Source organism: Podarcis tiliguerta, assembly GCF_965153285.1.
Source record: "Podarcis tiliguerta genome assembly, chromosome: 11".
In the NCBI taxonomy this organism is placed as follows: domain Eukaryota; kingdom Metazoa; phylum Chordata; class Lepidosauria; order Squamata; family Lacertidae; genus Podarcis; species Podarcis tiliguerta.
The window spans coordinates 46,163,220-46,183,210 of NC_139544.1; the positions used below are offsets into that span (position 1 = coordinate 46,163,220).

Consider the following 19,991-nt stretch of genomic DNA (forward strand, 5'->3'; position numbering starts at 1 on the left):
AATACTTGTCCAACACCTTTTATGTACTTTTAAGTATATTTGGGGTGGGAAGAAGTTGTAACATTTCCAATTATTTAGTTTTACAGTCCAGAAAAAAGTAATGCAACCAAATGATATTAATACCTGGATATCACTCCCTTTTATGTGAGTTAAAGGCAAGTATCCATGACTAAGATACAAAAATACTTTTTTTTTTTTTTAATGAAGAGACAGTATTCTCATCCTTCCTACACCAGGTTTATAAGATTTAAGATGACAAAATATATCATCTGTCTTTTTGGATGTATCTTGAAAGCAGCAAAAGACGGGGGAAATTCACATGCCAAACCAAGACCTGCCAAAAAGCCTGGGTTAAAGATTTAGAACAAATATTTTTGAGTTTGAATGCCATTTGGCTTCAGCAGTATGCAACTTTGGGAATACTTCCTTTGTCTTGAAAAATGATGTTCTCCTAAGCAGTACTAAAATATATTTCAAACAATAAGTCTCATACTAATTAAAAGGTGAACTATTCATTTAGAAACTCGTTTTTACCAGACCTCTCATTTAGAAAGGTCTCTGAATTTTTACCTAAGAATAATCCCAAACACTTAAATTGAGTTATTAAGAGAGTTAAGATGATCATATCTTGGCTTATTCTTGATAAGTTTTTTGGCTGCACATGCTTCATTCGCAGTGGGAGCAAGCAAACTTAAAAAGTCTTCCATTAACTATAGTTTCCCATCTCATCTAAACTGGAAAACCATGGTTAACAGCTTTGGAATACGTTACAACTTTCAGTTAACTTCAAACAATGGTTTACATCTTGGCCACATGGAAGCTCAAATTATCTCATATGCTGCTGGGAGAACTTGAGACAGGCCCATATAGGCTGCACTGTGTGGGATAGAAATACGATAAATTAAAATGAATGAGTGTCATTAGTTCTCATTGTGTAATGGGTGAAGCTGCAAAGGAGCAGAGTTAGTCAATGTGGTGCCCTCAATATGTTGCTTGACTACAACTCCCATCACACTCTGCTAGAATGGTCAATAGTCAGGGGTGATGGGCATTGTAGTCAAGGAACATCGGGAGAATGCCATGTTGACTACCCTGATATAGAAAATTAGCAGCTGAGAAGCAAGTTATCTGTAAAAGAGACAAGAGAAAATATATTACTGCCCCCCAAAGTCCACCATTTTGCAATATTTGTAAATTCATATCAAAGAAAAAATATGGCTGACTATTGATGGTTAAGCAGCCAAAACTATTTTATGGGAAAATGTTCTCCAAACAGCCGGGTGAAATATCATCTGTGCAGTTTTTAAAAAAATGAAATCCTATGTAAAATATTTGGATGTCTCGTAAAGCGTCTGTATCTCTAAAAAATGATAATGCTAATTGGCCAACATGAAACAATAAATATCATTAATAAAAAATAGAGTTTCTGGAAAGTGTTCAACTGGCCTTTCTTTATTTTTGCACTCTACATGAAAAATGTCCGCACACATAAAAGTAGCAAGTTCTCACCATTCCCTCTCTAAATTATGCTTTTAATCCCCAGTTTAACCTTTTGCTTGGCCATTCTTATGGAAATCCAGTCCTATGATATACTGTGGTTTAAATACTTTCTATAAAATGCTTCTCATGGGCATTGCGCCACTGGGCAAGTTCAGATTAGCTTACCACATACTACATGCAGCAAATTTGGCAAGTCCATTGTCCTATCCAGTGATGAGGAGAATCTGCTCCACTGAATCAAAATCCAGAGAGTGAAGAAATGGTTAGATTCTCATTTCTACTTGGCAGCAAAATACAGTTACTTCTGCTCTCTTTAAGAATTTGGCTGGCTTGCTGTTTATGAGGAGGCCTCCCTTAGGCTTAAGGCAGGGTGGGACAATCACCACGTGCAAAAATAGGTGGAGTGATGAATGTAATTTTTACCTTTTACAGTAAATTAGTTTCTACACAAACTCACAGGTCCTTCTCTGACCTCCATCCAGACCAGCGAGAGGCATTAGCAGAGTTCAAGGACATATTCTAGCCAGGCCAAAAAACTCAAGGAAGATGGAAAGCCATGCCAGTAAGGGGTGTGGCCTGGGAAGAGGGGGTGTGGCCTTGAAAGAGTTCCGAGAGCCAGGTAGAGAAGTCTGGATGGCCACATTAGTGAGGTTCCCCACACCTGGCTTCACCTACAGCTCAGTTCTCCAATCAGAGTTTCACATTCTTCCTTCCTTTCTGCTGGTCCAAGGACCTGGCTCCTATGTCCGCCAGGCTTAGCGAATTAGGGGTCTAATGTCATGAGCCTAAATCCATGCTGCATTAAAGCATACATGGGCTATACATACATGGATTACATACAGCACTACATTTAACTCTGTATCTAAGGGAAAGAATAACTTGCTTCTAGAAAGAGTTCTATCTGGTTTCAGTCTGCGTAGCATCACTACAGGTCATATGTTAAATAAAAGACAGCTGGAAAACACTCTGTCCCTTCCACCTCTCTGCCTAGAATCAACATCTGCTGAAAAGCAAGCTTCATGTAGTAGCAACATCGTGGGGAGAAATGCTTTGTTATATTTAGCAAAAGGGGGGCACATGAAGGCATAGTTACACAAGAAAGAGTTTTATTTCTGCTACTGTAGTTTGATGAGTAACTAGAATATGAGCATTCAGAAATAATTCATTTTATAGCAAAAACAATTACTTCTCTAGCAAGATCCTTAACTATCAGTTCTAAGGTAAAGGGACCCCTGACCATTAGGTCCAGTCATGGCTGACTCTGGGGTTGCGGCGCTCATCTTGCTTTATTGGCCGAGGGAGCTGGCGTACAGCTTCCAGGTCATGTGGCCAGCATGACTAAGCCGCTTCTGGCGAACCAGAGCAGCGCATGGAAATGCCATTTACCTTCCCGCCGGAGCGGTACCTATTTATCTACTTGCACTTTGACGTGCTTTCAAACTGCTAGGTTGGCAGGAGCAGGGACCGAGCAATGGGAGCTCACCCCGTCGCGGGGATTCGAACCGCTGACCTTCCGATCGGAAAGTCCTAGGCTCTGTGGTTTAATCCACAGCGCCACCCACATCCCATCTATCAGTTCTAGGACACCACTATTTTCAAAAGATTATTTTGGAAAAAGTTTACAATATAAAAAACCTCGGATGTCATCATATAGTATCACATCATATATAAAGTCATACATAGCTTTACTCCTCATACTGACAGCCAGTGTAGTGTATTAGTTAGAATACTGGACTCAAAGTCCCACTCAGCCAAGAAGCTCATTGCCTCTCAGCTGAACCTTTCTCACAGGACTGAGAGGGACGTGTTAGATGTGCTGGTCCTTTTAAGGTAAAGGTAAAGGACCCCTGACAGTTAAGTCAAGTCACAGACAACTCTGGGGTTGCGGCGCTCATCTTGATTTACAGGCTGAGGGAGCTGGCGTTTGTCTGCAGACAGTTTTTCCGGGTCATGTGGCCAGTATGACTAAGCCGCTTCTGGCGAAACCAGAGCAGTGCACGGAAACGCTGTTTACCTTCCCACTGGAGTGGTACCTATTTATCTACTTGCACTTTTTTTGGGGGGGGCGTGCTTTCGAACTGCTAGGTTGGCAGGAGCTGGGACCAAGCAACGGGAGCTCACCCCGTTGCGGGGATTCAAATCACCAACCTTCTGATTGGCAAGCCCAAGAGGCTCAGTGGTTTAGACCACAGGGCCGCATACAAACTGAGATGGCGGATAAAACACCTTGTGGTCTCTTCCATTTCCCCACAAAATGGGAACTAGCAAACGAACTGACTGATGTTGCAAAACTGGGATGGGGAACCTGGGATGGGGAACCTCCAGATTGGAACTACAACTCCCATCAACCCTAGCCAGCATGGCCACTGGTCAGGGATGATGGGAGTTGCTGTTCAACAACATATGGAGAGCCATAGGATTCTCACTCCCTGCTGTAAATCAATATTCAGGAAATAGACATATCAAGCCATGTCATTTTCTCCTCTTGTAGCACTAAGCTGAATTCTCTAATCCGCTTGCTTTTGGGTTAAACACCTGCTAATCTAAATGATAAAAGTTCAAATAATCTGAAGCACACAACTAAAATATGTTTTAAAAACTCATTAAAACAAAATACAAGCCCAACAACTTCATCAGAATATGTTAAGAGCTGTTATTTTGAAACATCAATTTTTATAGGCCACCGTTTGCAGCAAAATCTGGAAACGATACTGTACATTCCACCTCAGCTCTCAGGGAATGTTTCTCGTTATTGTGTGAAAAAACAAAAAGTGTGAACCTAAAACCGTTATCAACAGTGCAAATGCCAAAGTCATTATTCCCAGTTCTTGAGTTTCTATGTAGCAGAGGTCTGAGCTACTTTATTTATATGCTATTTTACAAACATGCCTCTGTTTGGGTTGGTGTTGAACACTGTCACACTCTGTGTATTCTCACACATCAGCCTATGTTCTTATACACTATGGTGGGCCTCTTAAAGCAGGGCTAACCCACAGCTTTTTGTTACCTTAAACCAGTGATGACCAAACTTGGCCCTCCAGTTCCCATCATCCCTCACCACTAGTCCTGTTAGCTAGGGATGATGGGAGTTGTGGTCCAAAAACAGCTAGAGGGATGTTTGGCCATCACTGCCTTAAGCAAATACTACACACTGCGTAGTATAACAAAAGCCCATTCAAGATCAAGAGGTGACCCAAATCTTGCCTTATTTTCACTGGTAATGCTCATCACCTTCACTTTGCAACTGTGGCCAGTATAGAGCAGCTGTATCTCAGTCGTATCTCCTGGAATCCAAGGCAGATTGCTCAGCGGATGAGCTGCCAAGCAGCCTCCGTGTACAAATGCACATCGATCTCTCTAAGACATGTAGGTAAAGCTGAAGAAGGCACCCCTGGAATTTTGGCACCCCAAGCGCTTGCCCAATTTGCTTGCATGATTGAGCCACCAATGCCTTAAAAAGATGTCGGACTTAGCAGGCCATGTTTCTTTCTGCATCCTCTCTCTATGAACAAGAGTCCTAAGAACACAAGACCTCTCTGCTCACTGGGCTCAGTGCTATACAGGCGATGGCCATTTTAGTCATGTCCAACTGACGTGTGATTGCTGGTGTGTGGGTCTTTTTGGACCAGGAAGAGGGCAGAATGGGGCGGGGCATGCATATCCATGCTCTGCCAACACGTGTGGGGGCTGCGAATGGAACTAGCTCATTCCATAGGTGCAAGGATTTTCACTTGTGCAGGAAACTCTCCTTTGCAATCCCTGTGTATGCCCTGCACTCCCACTCAAAATCCTTCAATGGGTTGGGGGAATCCCTAGAACAGGAGGGGAGGGGGAAGCTCTGCTGCATAAACAAAGATCATTGCACTGATGGAACAAGATACCGTATTTTTCGCTCCATAAGATGCACCCGACTATAAGACACACTTAGTTTTTAGAGGAGGAAAACAAGAAAAATAATATTCTGAACGAAACAGTGGATGTATGGTTTTTGTAGTTCATGCTGTGGCAGCCTCCTTTAACGCTAGAGTCCCTTATCTCCCCTCCTGATTGCTTGCTGATCAGCTGCTCAGCAGCTTTGTTTCAACACCCCCTTTCATCTTTCTAAAAAAAAAAAAAAAAAAAAAAAAAGCATGATCTGCTTTTCGCCCCTGGGCATTTCGGCTCCAGGGACCACACATTCACTCCATAAGACACACCGACATTTCCCCTTACTTTTTAGGAGGAAAAAAGTGTGTCTTGTGGAGCAAAAAATACAGCAGTAGGATACCACCCAAAACCTGCCCAAAGCCATCACCCAAGGACATGAAGCGTACAACGAGTTATATTGTCAATTTGGGAAAGATAAGTGAATAACCATCATCTTCAGTGGTTGGGTTATGGCAGGTTCCCTCCATGTGAGTCTAAGGTCTCACTTTTCTTTTCTCTCTCTCGATCCATTTTATTCTCAAATCCAGAACAAGAAGAAGGCTGAAAAGCCAAAATATCATTCTCCCTCCCCTCTCCATGTATGAACTGGACACAGAGAGGTATAAGCATTGCTTCCTTTCCCAAGGGAGGTTATTTGTAGCTGAAAACAAGGGGGAACCTGCACTGCTCTCGGATAGTGCTTAAAGAGGTCTGACTGAGTTATTTTTGTTACGAGGCGACAGAGCTCAAGCTTCGGCGCTGCCTCTTGTCACTGTATTAGCTAATACAAACAGTTGGATAGCACCTTAGTGTAAACTGTTTATTATATAAGAGAGAATGCATTTAGAAACAGAACAGTGTCCTTTTTAATCTTAGCCAGAGGGAGGAGCATGGGATGATCATATGGCATTATTTTCAGGCTAGGAAGTAGAAGCCGGACCAGATGTATGCAGGGGGAAAAATGTTAATATTTGCTTCTGGCATGCTGTATGCAATTTTTCAGGTTCTGTAGCAGAGGTCTGGCACACATACCTCTGGAAAAAGAAGTGTGGGATACTTGTGGATATGGAAACTTTACCTTGAGCTTGCGAGGAAAATATACTGTCTATTTGGATGCCTTTCATCTTATATTTACTCAAGAAATTTCCAGATGTAGCTAGGTACTCTTCAAAGGCTCCTATGAAACCATCAGTTTGTCATGCAAACAAAGGCAGAAAGGGTGTTTTTCCTCATTGTTAGCAATTTTGACTGCCGTAAACCTGGCCAACAGTCAAACACCTTGTTAATTTACTGGATAATTTGCATTGTAAATAATAGTATTTCCAACTGGATGAAGCAAGGCAAAATTCAACCTGAAGGAAAACTCAAGAAATAATCTGATGAAAGTATTTGAAGTATTTACATTCCTATTTTTCGTGTTATTTTATCATTAAAAAAAAGAAATGAAACAAACACAAGCAGACTCATTTCTGTAACCATTATAATATTATGGAGCCCACCAAAACTATAAACTATATAGAGAAAGCATAATTAAAAATGCATAGCACTGTACATGTTTGTGTGCTGTCCAGTTACGACACATCTGCCACATCTACAAATTTACAACTCTTTTAAAAATCAGATGTATATATAGGTGAGAGGTGTTTCCTCCTCAGTTTATTTAGGGCAGGACAAAGGGAAGTAATTCATATGATGCACAATTAATTTGTGGAATTCACACCTACAAGATCTGGCAATGGCCACCCATAAGAGATGTTTAGACAAATTCATGGTATATCACTGGCCACATCTCATGCTGGCTATGTGGAACCTGCAGTACAGTGGTACCTCAGGTTAAGTACTTAATTCGTTCCGGAGGTTTGTACTTAACCTGAAACTGTTCTTCACATGAAGGACTACTTTACCTAATGGGGCCTCCTGCTGCCGCCGCGCCGCCTCTGCATGATTTCTGTTCTCATCCTGAAGCAAAGTTCTTAACCTGAAGCACTATTTCTGGGTTAACGGAGTCTGTAACCTGAAGCGTATGTAACCTGAAGTGTATGTAACCTGAGGTACCACTGTATGTCAAGGCAGTATGTCACAAAATGCCAGCAGCGGGCAAGGGCTATTGCTCTTCAATGCTCTGCTTATGTATTTCCCAGAGGCATCCAGCAGATTGCTCTCAAACAGGATGTTAGACTAGATGATCCTCTGCATCTGAAAGGAATCTTCTCATGTTTGGTATCTGTAACAAGTGTTCTCTTTACCCTTTTGGAGGCGAAAAGAGAAACACCACAGGTTTGCCTCTCTATTCTTTAGGAGGTCAGAAGGGGAGAGTTGCCACCTAATTTTAACTGTAACATAGAAATTGGGGGAATTGCAATAACAATAAAAATAATGACTTAACAGGTATTATTTTACACAAGGGTAAAAAATGGGTGAATCAAGTTTCCAAAAAACGACGATGACTCAATGAAAACGAAAATGCGAAGTCTGTGGAGACTGTTCGAACTTTTCACATACGGTTTATTATTTCGTTATACAGAATGCTTTCATAAACTATGCATGCGCACAACTGTGCTCTCTGTGCACCAGAAGTAAAATTAATGAAGTTTTTGTGACACAATGGAAAACCTGTATGTGAACTATCAGAGAAAGTTTTGCAAAGAGGCATTCTTCTTCAAAGAGAAGCACACATATAACAGAACTCTAGTTAGCTTCTTGGTTATCTCCTCTTGATGTCATATTATCCTTCCTTTATTAAAATTCAAGAAAGTCTTGAATTTATTCCAGGCTGATGGGCCAGACGTCAATGGAAAATGGAGCAACGGGGGAAAGCACTCTGTGAGGACTGCTACAGTATGCTTCCTCCTCCCAGCCATGCTCTCTTTTCTGTAACAGTGAAGCTTCACGACAGAATAAATATTTCTGGTGCATGACTCAAGCCCTAGTAATGGGCTACAAGTCAGCAAGGTTGCCTTCCCCTCAATGCTTGATCATTGAGTGAGACCATTCCCTTGCTTTTTACAACATGCAGGCTACGCGTTACTGAAGAGAATGACTTAAAAAAATTAGTTTGCTTTGTTATTTTATTGTGTTTTATTATTGTTTGCCACTTTAGACATTTAGGGAAGTTCGCCTGGCGCTTTCATTATACACCTTCAGACACCAGGCAAAAAAACCTTCCTTTTTAACCAGGCCTTTGGTTGACCTGATCAACATCCAGTACCCTTTTAAAATGTGGCTCTTTTGTGTTATTGCTTTTATTTTTATTTTGTATACTGTGATCTTTTTATGTGAATCGTCCTGAGACTTCTGGGTATAGGGCGGTATATAAACTCAATCGATCAATCAATAATTTTGATTGATTGTAAAAAGGAAGCTCAAAGCAATTTTTTAAAAACTCAGTATGTAAATTTCATATGAGCAAGGAGGCAATTCCTAACTCTTTAGCATGGCTATTACCCTTCCCTTTGACTTGTAGCAGTGCTCTACTTCCCAACTACTTGCACTGTCTGCAGGTTAACTGTGTTTCATTTATTATAACAAACCTTTTGATCCTGATAATTAAGCAAGAATACTTCCTCTTAAATAATAAAAAAGTGTACATAGTAAATCCTTGAAGGTATGACAAAGCTTCTCCACAACACTGGCTGTTAAAGTAAGTGATCTGGGAGAACAATGTTGTCGTCACATAATTTAGTATGGCAATATCAACCTATTCAGTCTTTCATACTGTTTCAAAAAGGGAGGTGTACAGGAAGTGAAAGGAGTTACATTATCATAAATATTCAGCCACAAGCCTACAATAACGTTAGTCCAGCTAAATTCTGACTAATTTTGATTGCCAGCTTTTTATTTCTGTTATTATTTCCACTATAAACCTAGTAAAACTTCTTAATGGCATGAAGCTTTAAGGAAGCTATTCCAAGTGTAAACTTGTTCCAACAGAATAATAATTTTTTTCAGAGGCTGGCTTTCATCACCTGTGCAGCTGTTGATGTAAATGCAGACAGTATTCAAATATTAAGTTTCCTGGTGTAGAGTTAACAGCAGCATTCCTAATAGTCTGCTTATTCATGTCTTTCTCGGCATGAACTTCTGTGTGCCTTAGGAATGACACCGTACACGGGTGTGCATGCTCACCTTTTCAGGTGTTTATGTATAAGCAGGAAAGACATGTGAAATTTCAGTGCCATTTGGCCAGAGTATCATCTGATGGCCAGGCTACTGCAGATACCCCTGAATGAAAAAAATCACCCTCTCTATCTTTGCTTGTATAATTTAATCCACAGTGCATTTTCAACCAGAGTCTTTTCAGCATCATTGTACACAACTTCACAAGGAAATACAGGGGTTCCAGCCTGCTTCAGTTAGTGGTTAGGGGTGGAACCACTAGTTTTAGTGAGCAAATTTTAGCGCGGATAGCAATGGGGACGAAGAAACAGCAACAAAAAGTTAAGTCTGTTAAGTCTGAATTTCATAGAGTCAAGTCTGCAGATGCATTCTAGTTCTGCAATTTCACATTCGGAACTAATCCTGATTAGTTAGCAAAGTTTTAAAAAATATTTTCGCATTCCGGACATAATGGAGAACTTAGTTTGGAAACACATGAAGATCTTGAGGACATGGGGAGGGGGAGTGTACAGCCCCAACGTTTGCCAGCAATGGATGTTTGAAATGGCCATTGTTAAGATGGAAAACACCAAAAAAAACCTTCATTTTATTGAATATTGCTTGAAAAGAATAGCCACCTGAATCAATAACATTTGTTTGCCAGCATATATGAAGGTGGTATAGTTGGAAGGGACTGCATAAAAAGCCTTAAGGGATTTCACCAGGTTACACATTCAGCACTTCCCATTTTCACAGTTGGTGTATGAAAAAAGATGGCCACTTACATTCATATTCCTATCCCAGATCTGTATGGACCCATCTTGGCAACCAGCTGCAATGAGTTTGCCATCTCTGCTGTAGGTGCAGCTTGTGGGAATCACCCGTTTACCTTGGGCCGACCGTGGTTTAAACACACCTTTGTGCTTTTTGTCATTGGTAACATCCCATGTCCTCACAGTCCTAAGGAAGAGATCAACGAAAAAGAATGGTTTGCCAAACAGTTTAAAAGGTGAAATAAATTTGTTATGACGCAAACAAACCACAACCGCAATGTCGTTTTATGTACCGGTAATTCTTTTAAATGCATGCTTAATACTGAAAACCTAGGAGTGCATAATAAAACAATGCATCTCCCAGCCTCTAATGTTAAGACAAGAGGAGAATAAAATTGCATAGAAAGGAAGTTTCTAAGAAATTCATTTACAATAGTGCAGAGAACGTATCTATTCACAGCTCCAGTTGAACATGTGGCAGTGGGCAGTGGGTGCAATCCTGCTCACGCCTCCATGTGTTCAGCGTGTGTGAAAATGGCTACAATCCCTCCCTCCCCCACCTCTTCTCTGTTTACACTAACTTGAATAATTACTTAGTTTGATGTTGCAGTGATCAATCTATGCCTGTGAGATTAAGTGCAAAGTTGACCAATTATTCCTCATTAGGCTGTAATGGCCTGCTGCAGACACAGAACATTACTGTAATTGAACAGTGCTGATCTAGCAGGTCTGGTTAGATGGTCTGCTTTGCTGTGCTACAGCAGGTAGACCATATTCCACCAAGTACAAAAATAAAGGCAAGCTGCTTAAGGCTACCCCACCTATTAGCCCAGATAATTCCCTTGCCTCGAGCAGCAGATCAGGAGTGGCAGCGGATTAGTGCTTTTGGTATCTAGCTAGCTACTAGTTCTGGATGGCAGCAGCTGCCTAAGGCAGCTGCATCCAAGTGACGGCGGCACTCCTAAGGGCTCTCTGGGTCACTGTTGGCACTTCAATCTGAAGAATGACCCACAGAGAATGAGGCACTGTAAGCAAAACAGCCCTGGAGATTGCCCAGGGAATATTTGCTGCTACAAGGTGGGAGTAGTACAAGAGTTCTCAAGGGTCACCACACCCACCGTGGATTGCTCCAACAGAGGACCTGAAGTTCTGCAGATGGACTAGATGGCCCCAAAGCTCTGTAACAACCTGTCCTTCACTGGCTGCCGAAGTAGGCTATATGAGTAGTATGGATTGTGGGAGCGTCCAGACCAGCTGTTCATTGAGCATTCATGTTGGTCTGCTCACACAAAACTTGCGTGGAGATTATACAACTTGCCTGATATGTCCACATGAGGCTCATTCAACAATGCCAGCTAGTGGTTATTATCTCAAGCTTTCCAGTGCAACTTTCCAGGCATTTTGTGATTAGAAAAGTGATGGCATAATTGCATTAGAAAGTGTGGCGTTACAACTGCATTTTCTCTGCGTAAGCAGCACATCTGGAAGCACCCTGTGACTGCTTTAAGAATTTGCAACAGAATGCCAAGGCTTCAGTTCAAACCACCTCACCATGAATCAGGTGTGCTTATTATAGAGCAGCTGCAACACAAAACCCATCCATCAACCTTTTATATCTGGATAGGCTGCTGAAAGAAAAGGGAATCTAGTAGACACTGAAAGGTATACCCAAAAGCTACCCCCCCCCCCAAATAGGGAAAATATGCTTAGTGATATACTCAGAGCTGCATACCAGAAAACAGAGACTGCCCAAGGACCTAGTAATGCATTAGTTTTACATGAAGGGGGTACATAACGATAGCATGGAGATCAACATCTTCATGCATAAATATTGTTACACCCAAGGAATGTACGTCATCAGATATTATTTATTAATTTGTTTTTGTGAGCTGTCTTGCAATGAAGGTTTTCATAAAAGGTAGGGCTCAGAAATATTAGATGAATAAACAAATAAGTAGGCTGGAGCTGCACAAAGCTTAGGGGATTGTGAAGCATAGGTACCCTCTCTTCCGTGGGTAGCATCTTGCCTGTGACCCTTAGGAGGTGCTTTTCATCACATCTGCAGCACAGGCTTCAGTTCAAGCCACTTACTGCTCATTTGTCCTTCTCGCAAACTAGTCATCCAATGCCAATTTAGATTTTTAAAAATCACTGAAAAGTATCTGCGCTGGCCTAATGGCCAGGCAAGTTGCCATTTTGGCAGCATGGGTGGGCCTGCTAGCTGCTTATCTTTTCAACATGCCCAGGAATCCAGCAAAATGTTACTGGGGTGGGGGATGGATGGAGCGATGTGGACAAAGACTGCTTCCAGTTGGGAATGGAGAGAACTGAACAGGAGAGTTGTGGAGCAATACTGGGCTCATATATTTGACGATGAGTTCGTAAATAACTTTAACATAATGGTTGGGAATTACAGGAGTTATAGCCCCAAACATCCTGAGAACTCTAGGTTAGTAAGGGTGTACACACCACTCAGATATAACTGTATTGTTGATATTCTATTATTTTATGTGCACTGTTTTATGTTTTCAGTGCTGTAATCCACTCTGGGACCTTAGGCAAATGGCAAGATATAAGCTTTATGAAGAGATATATAGACATACCCCCACCGCCGGATTTTACTGTTTCTTAGATACACATAAAACAGCTGAAAGTGCGGGAATGGGAATGGAGAAGGACATAAATACAGGTGGACTGGCTAAATACTCCTATACACAACAGACTTCCATCCTTTCAAAATGCTGAATTTCTTCCAGACTTTAACTCAAACGTCTTCTGGCATCCAACGAATAAAAACATTTCAAAATTTGGCAGGGAGAGGAGATAATTAATTATAAAGAAATGAATCAAAGAGCACTTTGGACAAAGTTCATTTGTTTAGACTACACAACCAAGATTGGGATCCAAGAATACAGTTTATCAGGTATTTTGCCAAGTCAAATGCTACTACTGTATCAAGGCAGCCATCTACCAAGAAGATAAGGCAGTCTGAGCAAAGACCGAGAGTCGGATTTCTAGTAGGTTTCGCAAAACAAAAGTGGGCATACCCAAGAACTGGACCACACACTAGCAAATTCATACTAGTTATGAGACACACAAACTGTATATAGTTAGATGCCAAGAATTATTTGGGCTGGCCAAACAGAAAAGCCTCTGGCAACCCATACAGTATATGCATTTCAGCCCCTCATAATCTGTACATGCCGTGCTACTATGCATTTCATATGTGGGCATCCTGCAAAATGTAGCCATTAATGATGGATCTTCCACCCATCTATTGTTTTGACATACCAACAGGCAATGCCTATTACTCCAGGAAGCTACAGGAGTATCACTGGGAGTTACATCCATACCTATGGTCTATGGAGGAAGTTTTGTTCTTTCTTTCTTCTCCTAAGATTTTATCAAAGATCTTTCATAATAAAATAAAATAAAAGTAACTAATCTTTTTCCCCCCAACAAGTTTGTTTGGTCAGAGCCAGCTTTTTTCAGAACTAATCTAAATAACTAATCTAACTAAAAACAAAACAGAGAAAGGGAAAGGGAAAAGAAAATGCAGAGCCCTCTCTCAAAGGTAACCCTTGTCTCACACAGAAGGAGGTGTGCCCTTCCAGCTCTCACCTGGGAATTTCCTTTCATCTCCCAGTCTCTTTTCCCTTTCTTGCCTCTCACTCAGGGTCCAGAGGAAGTTATGGGTATGGGGGGGGGGACACTTCAAAAAGCACAAAGAAGAGACAGACCAAGCCAGCACAGCAGGTATAAGACAAATGAAAGAGGAACCAGCTTAAGAAGGGACAGAAGAAACAGCTCAAAGGCTTACTTCAGCCATACACTTATCAGCTAGGAGAAGTGCATCACTGGCTTCCCAAGGCCACCTGATTCCTCAGCCCAAGGAGGTCCTGACCAGCAAGTTCTGCTGGTTAATTTGCAGTTCCCTTCTGTAATCAGCTGCCTTGCAGATGCTGTGAGCATGAGACCAACGCTCATGGTCTACGCTTCCAGGCAATATCCCTATGGTGACCAACAGTTATAAGGATGGGACTGAGGAAGGTAAAAAACAGGGTGTGAGGATGCAGCACCCCCACACCCACCTTTGCTTTCTCATACATTTAACACACTGCCCTGCCCACTCCCATTTCTCATTGTGTACAACTGATGCTTCTCTTCTTAGACTTCGAGAGGATGCAACTACCTTCCTGAGGCTAAGCCAGCCTGGGTCTTCTCTTGAGAACCTCATGCACATCACCTTCAGTTCCATGATGGAACTGAAGTGGTATATAAACGTACCAAATAAACAAAGAATACGGTGAAACTAGAAATAAATAAAGCATAATACATTTGTTACTGAACGGGCGAAGGCCAAACCGCTGGAGTCTATTGTTTTGTAAAGAGGATTAGTAAAGGAATTAATAAAGCTCATGCACTGCTCAAAAGAAAATGAGGCATGGGGGTGATGCCCGCATTGCTGAAAAGTAAACATCAGAAAAATATGCCAAAATTAATCACACATTCGATTGAAGGCAGTCATCGAAACACAGGGCATTTAAATTCCATTTTGCGCCTGTGTCACGGACTAAAAACAAAAACTCACACTGAAAAGTCTGAAGATCTACAAAATTACTCTTCAGCTGGAAGGGCTGACACGTAATCCACAATGCAAACCCATTTTACGTGTAACTGGCTTTTTAAAAGCGGTAGATTCCACATCTGCAAAACAGATTTTGTGAAATGCTTCTTATTGCCAAAGAGTGATTCAAAGCAATTTTAAAAGGGATTGAAATGCTCTCTTGGAAGGTAATGGGGACATATTCATGATCAGAGAATGTAAATAATTTCTGGAAACAGCTGACTCTCTTACTGAGTTCAGTTTTAAGCTCTTCAAATTTGTGTTTCTTTTGATTTTACAGAGACCCATTACCCATGTAGCATACTCTGCATACTGTAATGTATAAAAGAGACACAATAAAAAAACATATGTCCAGTATGCCCTGTATTTGACAATTAAAAGGATTTATGGAGCTTTATTTTCTCACTGCCAAAGTGTGACTCTCCTCCCACCCACCCCAACATAAATTTAATCAAGCCCACATACAACTGAACATAATGAGATGGAAAACTGTAAGCCAACTGAAACACCTGTGTGATTGGGAAATAGACAGGAGATGATGCTAGGGACAAGGTTGCAGAAGATTCCTGGGAGCTGGTTGGAGTGTATCACAGCAAGGTGAAGAGTGCTAGAATGCAAATGGGTGAATAGTAAATGGTGTGATGCAAGTCACAAACAACGCAGTCCCGCACTATTTATTTCTCACATTCCTATTCTACCTTTTCTCCAAGGAGCTCAAGATAATATGCGTGGTTCTCCCCATCTCATCTTATCTCCACAAGAACCCTTTGAGGTAGGTCTGGCTGAGAAACGAGCTTCAAGGTTGAGTCATGGTTTCTCAGGTCCTAGTCCGACACTAACCACTATACAATGTATTACAATTCCCACCAAGCACTCTTCAGTTTGGAAAGCTGCTGTGTTTTAGCATTCGGTTTTCAGAGATCTGACGTTTCAGTCTACACCCTCCTTTTCGAATACAGTGGTACCTCAGGTTACATACACTTCAGGTTACAGACTCCGCTAACCCAGAAATAGTGCTTCAGGTTAAGAACTTTGCTTCAGGATGAGAACAGAAATCGGGCTCCAGCGCTGCGGCAGCAGCAGGAGGCCCCATTAGCTAAAGTGGTGCTTCAGGTTAAGAACAGTTTCAGGTTAGGTACGGACCTCCGGAATGAATTAAGTACTTAACCTGAGGTACCACTGTACCACAAAAAGATCAACGAGAGATGTTCCCCAACTGCCCCGAAGTAGTGAGAATTTTTTATGAAATGGTCTTCCAATATTCATTTGTTTTGTTTTTTTAAAAACAACCCATTTTTTAAACCCACTTGCAGGATGCAGCTCTGCACTCAGGACAGAAGGAGTAAATACCCTGAAACTACAGTCAACGCCAGAGGAGCTTTCCATACTTGTCTGGCAGTAGATACTCTGAGTAAACGACATACCCAAAAATGATGCATCTGATTGAAATTAAGCTAATTTGAACCATATTAGAAAAGAAAAACCCATTCCTAACCATATGCAAAACAGGTTAAGAAAAAGCAAAACAGAACAGAACAGCAGTAAGATATTCCATCCAAGGAGACAACCTCAACAGTTACAGTAAATCAGAATTCCACTGCTTAAGAATAATCTTAACAGTATAATGCCTAACCCACTTTTAGTCTTTGAACAAGGCAGACAAATCAGACAACTGGTGAAACATATCTGACAGTTGTTCACTACTAGGCCCCCAAATTAACTCAGCATCTTCTGCACAAGCTGAAGATAAAGGAGATGCGTGTTAGGTAGTGGTCCAAATGGGATATGTCCATGATGTTGCAACTTTACATGCTAGAAGAGCCCTTTCAAAAACTGGACCAGAGCTGCCTTGGGATTACTCCTCCTGGACTTCCGAAGTCCCCCAAACACTGCAACTGGCTTTGTTAGCATATGGGCCACACTGGTCATGAACTGCAGTTGAGTAAGGCAGCATTTGATATAGTCTCAAAATGGGGAACTTCTAAGTCAGCCACAAACATTCAACATCATCAGTTTATTTAACAGCTCCCACAAACATTCAAGTGCAGAGTTTCATAGGCTTTGGATAGAGGAATTCTTAGGAGATAAGGATGACAAAAGGTATTTGTCAATTCTTCACATTTATCTGAAGAAAAACACACAGAGCAGAGACGCCTTAAGAGGCTCTAAAAGGACGGTTATTTATGAGAAGACTTTACGGAACAGGATCCACTCGCTTGTTTTATATAGCTAATTAGTTTTATTACACCAAAGAGAGTCATAAAGTCTAATGGAGTGGTGACAACTACAGAGGAATAGTCAATAAAACTTCTAAGGAATGCCTTAAACAAAGTAAGTAATTAACTGAAACTCACAAAGTGTCATGCTTTATGAGAACTGCATGGAGTGCATCTTTAAAATTAGAACAACTAGTGATAAAAAAATTTTCCTTGATCACCAGAACCCATTCTTTCACCAGTGTGGCTTAAGGTTGGAGCTGGATGGGCAACTGCCCCTCCAATCTCTTTTCAACCGATACAATGGTGCTAGCTGTCAAGTTGCCTTGAAACACTAAGAAAAAAGATGGAATAAGTATAAAGGAGAGAGTTGAGAGGTGAGCAAATTTGGCTCTTGGGCTATAATAGTTTCCCCACCCTCAGCTTAATACACCATGCAAATAGGCCAAAATATACATCTGGGGTTACAGAAGCTGCAACTAACTGTGAATTCCCATTTGACATGCTACACTGATCCTTTGACATGGACAAAGACTACCCCAATGTTAACATAAGAGGCAAATGAGCTTCTATATATAATTAAAGGATACTCTTTATTATTCTTGGCATGGTCTGCAGGTGCAAAATGATAAAAATGTCACACACAACTCCTTGTTGCCAAACACCATCTCCCATTCATTGATGCAAGTGTGGGGAATCTTTGGTCCACCAGAGGTTGCTAAATTGAAACCCAACCACCACTGGCCATTGGCCACGATTGCTAGGGCTGATGGGAGCTGTTGTTCCACAACATCTGAATGGACTGCTGCGCTAATGTTTTATTTGACTAAGTGTAATGTATACTCTAACTTTGCCTTTTTATGACCAACCCAATTTTCATACCGGTGAAGATATTGACTCACCCAGCAGCAAGGTTTACAGAAAATAATGGAAGGGGTCACCAGATGGCAGAAACAACCATAAAGATGATTTGCATTTAAGATTTCAAATACTTTCTGACACACTACGTGCCGCCATTCTTTTATGTATTACAGCAATTTTCATATTTTTAGCCTTCAAAGATTTACTGTTGAAGCTGAACTTTTGTATCCTTTTTATAGCTCAACTTTTAGTTTGATATAGCTCTCTTCTACTCCAATTTTATTCACCTAGTCAACAAATCTGATCAACCAAATCCTTTGATATACTTGTGTTTGGCATTATTTGCTTTATGAGACAAATTACTAAAGGGCACTATCTGCTTTGGAGATCTTTGCCAGTAACACTCCATATAGGAAAAAAGCATGCCTTCTCAATCTATAAATCAGTACTCCTGATATCTATTGTTTTATTATTATTATTATTGCTGCAAAATACATGGAATTTGGCTAATGCCTCCCATAAAGTAGGAGAGACCAAAGAGATGCAGTGATTCCATTTTGGGTAAAGGGATGCAGGAAAGGTCAACATATTTAAAACGAATCTTCTGGATAAGAAAAATAGGATGTAAGTCATCTCTATAAGGGATACATTAAGCTTCGATCAAAGGGGAAGTTTGAAACAGGAAGTTCAGCTCTGGTTACCATCAACAGTGGGAAGTTACTCAGATATAGCTTTGCGTGAGGCAGAGAAAGTAAGAGTGAATCACTGAAAAAACAGGATGGCTTCTAAAGATCCCAATTAGTTAAGGCTGTAAATAGTTTTGCAGTTCATCTGGGTTTAGAATTATCACCACCCAGATCAGAACTTTTGACTGAGGCTAACATGAAACAGCCATTACCGTAGGCGATAACGGAAAGCTCTCAAAAGGAATTCTGTAAGCCAACAAATGTAGGCATTAGCAATTTGTTTTTTCAGCCCCATATGCTGCCATCTTATAACTCAACATCACAGGCAATTATGCTAACAATGAGCAGAAATCAAGAACTCCACCAAGGGGGTGAAGGCAATAAAAGAATAACATTCTGCAGTACTGTATACTTTTTCTTTTCTTTTGGGTCAGTGGTTTGTGTACATACATACCAGATTACAACCCAAAGTAGATGTTAACTTAGTGAAATCCATTATTTTACATAAAGAGAGAAATTATTTACCATTATTTAATTATGGTGTTACTGCAATGGAAAAAGAAGAAGGAAATATTAAATATGATATTTCTTTTTAACAATGAGCAGCACCATTGGTTCATTAAGTTGTAAATTCTTGTTTAAACAACATGATTAAGTCCAATTAATGCATGAAGGGGATAATACCATAGAGTAAGCTGTTGTGTCAGTCTTAGCGATACAACTTCCCCTTCCTTCTTCTTCCACTCGTAGCTGAGTAAGATTGTCTTCCATGAACATGGTCTTAACAGGGAGTCTGTAAGTGACTGTGGAGGGCAATTGTGGATTCACAAGTCATTCCACAGTAGAGATACAGGTTTCTGGGCAGGAGTTGATCATGGTGAGGGTTTGCCAAGCGTGCCTTCCTCTTAGCACGTTTCTCCCTTTCGTCCTGAGTTCGAGCGTCATCAAAGCCCATGACACCTTTGGTAAAGGCTGTTCTCCAATTGGAGCACTCGCAGGCCAATGTTTCTCAGTTGTCAGTGTTTATACTACATTTTTAAAGATTTGACTTGAGAGAGTCTTTAAACCTCTTTTGTTGACCACCAGTTCGGAATAGAGTAGTTGGTTTGGAAGATGACAATCAGACATCCATCAGTCTAATGAAGTTGATGTTGAAGAATCATTGCTTTGACACTGGTGATCTTTGCTTCTTCCAATACACTGTCGTTAGTTTGCCTGTCTTCCCAAGTGACATGTCAACTTTTTTGGAGACACCGTTGATGGAATCTTTCAAGGAGCTGGAGATGGCATTGATAAGTGGTACAATAGCTTTGCAAACAAACATTTT

At 41.0% G+C, this 19,991-nt stretch overlaps 1 protein-coding gene across 1 annotated transcript in view; it reads right to left on the reverse strand.

Annotated features, from left to right (window-relative positions):
• The window catches only part of WDR70 (WD repeat domain 70), a 114,883-nt gene that overhangs the window by 34,096 nt on the left and 60,796 nt on the right, over positions 1–19,991 (reverse strand). The window contains exon 10 of the mRNA XM_083402878.1: positions 10,287–10,461. Coding sequence (XP_083259004.1) covers positions 10,287–10,461 — 175 coding nt within the window. The remainder of the gene's footprint in view (positions 1–10,286; positions 10,462–19,991) is intronic.